This window comes from Armigeres subalbatus, chromosome 2, assembly GCF_024139115.2.
Source record: "Armigeres subalbatus isolate Guangzhou_Male chromosome 2, GZ_Asu_2, whole genome shotgun sequence".
NCBI lineage: Eukaryota > Metazoa > Arthropoda > Insecta > Diptera > Culicidae > Armigeres > Armigeres subalbatus.
The window spans coordinates 456,698,661-456,705,276 of record NC_085140.1 but is presented as its reverse complement, the minus strand read 5'-3'; the positions used below and the strand labels follow the sequence as shown (position 1 = coordinate 456,705,276).

The 6,616-nt window shown below is 39.5% G+C and overlaps 1 protein-coding gene across 1 annotated transcript; it reads left to right on the top strand.

The window, feature by feature from the left end:
• The first annotated feature begins 4,935 nt into the window (after positions 1–4,935).
• On the top strand, positions 4,936–6,412 carry LOC134218278 (MORN repeat-containing protein 3-like). The gene is made up of 3 exons (XM_062697210.1): positions 4,936–5,172; positions 5,231–5,663; positions 5,720–6,412. The coding sequence occupies exons 1-3, from the start codon at positions 5,024–5,026 to the stop codon at positions 5,789–5,791; spliced, it is 654 nt and encodes a 217-aa protein (XP_062553194.1). The 5' UTR covers positions 4,936–5,023; the 3' UTR covers positions 5,792–6,412.
• The last annotated feature ends 204 nt before the right edge of the window (positions 6,413–6,616 follow it).

Sequence of the window (6,616 nt, the reverse complement as noted above, 5' to 3'; positions counted from 1 at the left end):
CACAGTAGGCGAGAATGTGCGTTCCGAACAGCCCATGCAAAATTTGCATAGGAATCACAATTTTAGTTATGCACGGTTTGCTCAATTTTACTCGTAATTTTCGCATTAGGAAATATCATATAAACCCGTCGGAAACTATAACGAATGTTTCTGCTGAAGAAATGAAAAAAATCCATCCAGCCGTTTTCGAGTTATGCGGATACGAACACAGACCATTTCATTTTTATATATAAGATTGAAATCAAGGAGTACACCCACCTCGATTTCTGATAGCAATAAGGATTTCAAAAGAAAAACATGACTACCTATCACTAGTGTCCAATCTACGAAGTACACCGTAACTATGCTATGTTATGCTTGAATAACCATAGACAAAAGCTGTAAATCTCGGCAGCGGACAAAAAGTAAGGGAAGATGGTCGGTTTTCGGCACCCTTTTGGTGATGATAATTTTATACCAATGGAAGCCTATAGGCATAAGCTAAGGGGCCGTACACATATTACGTAAGCATTTATGGGAGGAGAGGGGTTGGTCAATATCTTACGCTCCATATAAATAAAAATTCATTTGTATGAAAAAAATCTTACATGGGGGGATGGGGGGTCGAAAAACCCAGAAAAATTGCTTACGTAATAAGTGTACGACCCCTTAATAACTCGTGAGGAGTTTTGATTTCTTGCTTAGCTTTTCAGAAGGACCTAAGTAACATTTTTTCATGAATAAATTTGAGTACTGCAATCGAAAGCTTCCATGTTTTGCCTTTCGCGTATACACTAATATATACATACGCGTAAGTACTAAGTATACGTAAAGGCTATAGATAACTGCCGGTTTTATGGTAGCATTAGGGTTAAATTTGTTTTGCAATGTGTTTAAATGCTTTTGCCTATCTGTGTACATGACATAAAATTGATATCAAGGCTAAAAAATTATGTTTTGTTTAAGGCAAGTTTTGATAATAAATAAAATTTGTTCCAAATTCTAGTGAAGCGAGATGAGCGTGCAGCCGATTAATATGAATGAACTTTTCTACTAGAGGATATAAACAACCAGCATTTGACACCAATACATTACCAGTTTTCTTCTTCCATGTCTAGTTGCTGAATGGAACAAACTCATTGTTGATAATAGAAATTGCTATGCCGATAAAAGAAAGGTTGACCTGTTACTTTTATATTAAAGTTACTGAGTTTGTGGTAAAAGCTATTATATTTAGTGAACACCAATCATCATTGGAAGAGCATACAAATGTATACCACTTGAGCTGTACCTGTGTTTTAGTGTAATTATTCATTATTTTTAACTTTCAATTTGGCGAATGTCTTAGACTGCCAAGAATAGATATTTTCCCCTATGTCAAAAATTATCTTGAGCTTTTAGTGAAATGTCTTCATTTGTCATTAGAATTGTACCCTTTTGATGCAAATATATCATTTCGTTGGATAAACGTACAACTCGTTGCACAAACTACTCGCACTATTGTGAATTCTGCCATTTGGGGGATCGGTTCCGGAATATTCTTTCCTACAAAATATCTCGATAATAAAATTATTGTTCCAATACTACACGAAAAAAACAAATTAGTAAGCCGCCATCAAATAAGTCTATCATAAGTACGGCATTAAGACATTTGTTTAACAATACCTCCTGGATAGGGATCGAATGGCACTGAATTCGCGTATATTTACGCGGTTTATCAAACATTTATGTAGGATTTGTTAGAGTGAGTGACCTACCTTCAAACAAACGCAAAACATCGTTTTGTTGCTTGCGTTGTAGTAAAACGGTCCCCCCTATAAGAGTGTGACAAATGGACATGCGGATGTTTTGGTCTTATCGCATTAAGTCACGCAAAAGTAATCCGTTTCGCCGTGCTCGGGGTTCGGACTGTTTGCAGTGGTACGTTTTCCGCACGTTTCCGTGATCCCGGCGTTCCCGTGTTGTTGCCGGGATGACGTGCCAAGTCCCACTCGGGTCCGTCCGGGCTGTAGTCACGTAGCACGGCAGTGAATGGACGAGTGGGGGCATGAGTGAGTGATGACCACAGTTTATTCGTGAGATAATGTTATCATTGTCGCCATTGTGGGGCTTGTTCCGAGGAAGGTGTCGTGCTACATCATCCATCATCACTCGCTGTGATGACCTTATTTGTTTACCTCGTTGTTGTTGTGAATTAGGATGAGGTAACACAATGGTCCCCGAAATGAGATCGAAATGATAACTTTGACACAGTTGCTTCAAAGGTAGTCTTCCTGCACTAACTTCTACTTTGTTGACCGAGATCCAGTCCATGACTGTTTCATTTTCCATCATGAAAAAAAGAGTTGAGGTTCGATTTAGCTATTTGAGTACTTGGTTATAACGTTATAAGCCATAGAAGGTGTCTAAATTGATCAATTCGAGTCCAGACAAGCTCGAGACATTGAAATTGAAATCTGTCTTACTGTTGAGGTCAAAATATTCGTCTATAAATTTCCAATGAAATAAGGATAACTTGTTCAAGGGCCGACATATCCATTCATGTTTAAAACTAACCAACACGTCTTTTACAATAAATAGGCCCTGAAGAAGGTGTAAATCCAACACTGAAACGTCGGCGATGATTAAATAGAAATCATTCAGCTTACTTTCAAAGACTGCATGCCGAAAAATCCATTCCTGATTAATTAAATAAATTAAAAATACTATCGGACTTTTGAGCGTTTGAAAATTTAGGAAATGTCTTTGAAATTGTTCTACTGTAGGTTATTATTCCGAAAGTGGTGGTGGAGGATGAAAAAACGAATAAATTTTTTTTTCAGTTGAATGACACATAATACATTAGCGTGAATAAAATCACATAAAAAATTATGTCCACTTTTCTTATAAACAGTTTGTAGAGGAATTTCGTTGATTTATTTACATTCGTGGATTCGTATAATACCTATTTGAAATAATATTCTGAATTTTATTAATTGTTTAAATGAATTACGCCCGATGTCCCCAAATTTCATTCCTCAACGAGTTTATTCAATTTGTTGCTTATTCCACTTGCCTAATTTCCCAAAATATTTTCGGATTCAATTATCAAATCACGGTGCCCCGGTAGACCGTTATTATAAAATAAAAATGTCCAACAAAACCAAGTACAGGGCTCGATTCCTGTGGTAATTCTGCACCTCTGGACCAATTTAAAAAAAAAATCCCTAGGAGGAATCTCGAGAAATCTTGATTTGAAGTTTTTAATCAAGAAATTTCAAAAGAATCCATATAAGAATCCAAAAATATCACCAAAAATCCAGTCGGAAGTAACCACCAGCTTTGCAGGGTTGCTGTCCGGCATTCTTGAAATATGCCCTGCCCATCGTACCCTTCCAGCTTTATCTACCTTCTGGGTTCGCCGTAGAGCTGGGTGAGCTTTTGTTTCAACCTTCGCCGCCACACACCATTCTCTTGCACAACGCCAAAGATGGCCGTAAGCACGCGTTGCCGTTATTAGAACTATAAATATTTACAACTGACTTATCTTACCAAACTGACTTAAGTATGTTTTTGTATGGCTAACTTGCTCGGGTTTAGTATAAGTGTTGCTTTCGATGTTTAATAGACGGAACTATAACTAACGGAACTATCAATTCTCTACTTTCGCCTCTAATTTTATCATGAACATGTACGTCTAAGTTTGGAAGATGATATTAGCATTTCCATATCATTGTAAATCGTTTAACTTCACGTAGAAGCAACACACAAAATCATTAATTTAATTAACAATTTTGTAATTAATATTTTAATCTGCAGTCGAAACACGAGCATGGTTTTGAGGAAGCAATTGATGGCTTTGCTAGAAGCTGGAAAAAGCCGCTGCTTCCATTCGCGTCAAAGTACCATATCTTGAATTATCATGTTTCCGAGTTCTGTAGAGGAATTGCGATAGGTTTTGGCTTACATATCAAACATGCTTTTCTTAATCCGTTGATTAGAACTTTGACGAGATTTGGCAGCAAAGATCGGTTAATTGGTGCTGTGATCGAGTATAACAGCTTCTAACTACTATTATTCTACACGAACTCTGGTCTTACTTCTCTCCATTATGATCATAAACGCTAAATTGAAATTATTTTTACATTTCATTCTATTAAACATTGAATGCACTTATACTAAACCCGAGCAAGTTGGGTCCATACAAAAACATACTTAAGTCAGTTTGGTAAGATAAGTCAGTTGTAAATATTTATAGTTCTAATAACGGCAACGCGTGCTTACGGCCATCTTTGGCGTTGTGCAAGAGAATGGTGTGTGGCGGCGAAGGTTGAAACAAGAGCTCGCCCAGCTCTACGGCGAACCCAAAAGGTAGCTAAAGCTGGAAGGGTACGATGGGCAGGGCATATTTCAAGAATGCCGGACAGCAACCCTGCAAAGCTGGTGGTTACTTCCGACTGGCAGGCTCAAGAAGAATTGAAAGACATCTATCTTAGTGGATTAATCAGGATTTTTGGTGATATTTTTGGATTCTTATATGGATTCTTTTGAAATTTCTTAACTAAAAACTTCAAATCAAGATTTCTCGAGATTCCTCCTAGGGATTTTTTTTTAAATTGGTCCAGAGGTGCAGAATTACCACAGGAATCGAGCCCTGTACTTGGTTTTAATGGACATTTTTATTTTATAATAACGGTCTACCGGGGCACCGTGCAAATTCCAATCAAATCGCGAAGGTCAAGGTTCAGGACACGGTATACAGAAAACAAGGTAGGCTCGTTAGAAAAATGACACTTCGAATGTGACGCATATTTTATCGCCACATGTTGGAGTACAAAAGTAAGCATGCTGCGACCGTAGAGCATCGTCTCGGTCCAACTTGTGCAGAGATAGCAGTGACGTCACATGTTTACATTCAAACTGAATGTTTACATACGTGATGAGCCTGCCTTGTTTTTTGTATGCCGTGGGTTCAGGACATCATCGAAGCAACCAAGAAACCTGTAAGGGCCCCGATTGACAGTGATTGACACCCCGGGACCCACATTTGACTCACCGCGGTGACATGTCTTCTGCGCCAGGGCTTTGCTCGTTTTTCACACGCTCCAGCCATTATCGAGGGCAGGTTGACGCGTCGAATCGCAAATCCGGTCTCGGTAAGCAATCTCAGTCGAACGGTTTGCTGTACGAGGGCCAATGGCGGTGCGGTTTAAGGTTTGTTTACCCTTCTGTGTGATGTAAACAAAATTGATGAATTGTTCTACCTCGGCAGACACGGGTACGGGGTGCTCTATCGAAAGCTGAAGGATACGGAGCTGTATGCCAAAATTTATGCCGGGGACTGGGAGGGTGGAAAAAAGCACGGTCTCGGAGTGAAATATTACGAGCATGGCAAGTATCTGGGCTACTGGCATCAGGACAACCGCAGCGGATATGGATTTATGTGGTTCGACACCGGAGACTTCTACATGGGAGAATGGTCGGGCGATCGCTTTGACGGTTTAGGGGTCTTTCTCGAAATTGGAGGGAATCGATATTGCGGTCAGTTCCGCAGCGGAATGAAACACGGAGAAGGCGTCTTCATTCACTCGAAAACGGGACAGATTCAAAGAGGTTTCTGGATCGACGGCGTTTTTAAAACCGGCGAAATTGAAGACTGGAACAGAAATCAAGTCATTCAACCAACATTCTACCCCATTCCGGAGGTTCGTGAAAGCCCATTTAAAGATTTCCAGTTAACTTCTAGCTATTTCTGTTTCAGATCAAACTTGCAAATTTCCCCGAAGTTTACCGAAATTGGATGGAAGAATATTCAAAATCTTTCGCAGTTTGAAGCTCCTAGGCAGAGGAATAGCTTTCAAGTATATTTATGAATAAATTTCCCCAAAGCAAACAGACAACAGAACGCAAATCCAATTGAGAGGGTTCTTTCGGCACGTCCTTCCCGAAAGTGTGTGTCTGTATCAGTTTGGGTGCGCGTGTTTCTCGCTTCAGTAGATAAATATTGCGAGGGTGGATTGTCAACATTTATCTGTGGTATAACTTGCTTCCTGCTCTGGCACATCGCCGACGATAAACCGCACCGGGGAGGAAGTCCCAAGATTGTTCTTTCGCTGGGACGTGGTCAAACGTTCCTTCAAGATTTATGGTTTGTGTAATCACCCCGAACGTGCGGTTGCTTGGGGGTATTCGTGTGCCAGCACTATGGTTGAGCCACAGTTGCGAATTTTGAGCCGGTAAACGTGATGGAAGATACAGGAAGGTATGCCAGGGAAGTCACATTCTAATATGCTCTACGTGTTTGTACTGCCCTGTACGGATGAATTTATTGTCTTGCATATGTTTGACGTGCGACTCGAATAAAATAAACGTGGGAGCTAAATAGCAATATTAGAAATAATGAAAAGGACATGACATTTGATGAGGCTATCATGGCAGGAAGTTATTTGCAAAATTTTGCATACTGTGGGTAATTCGAATTAAATTTTATTTCAAAATATACACTACAGTGTGTTTCCGTTTGTGCCAACACATGATCCCTTCTTTAATTTCCAGAAAAAGTACACTCAGCGAATTGGACTATCGTAATTCATTAAAAGCGCCTTATGAATCTTTGACCAATTATTGGTAGACAATAGGGTAAAATTTATCGAGATTT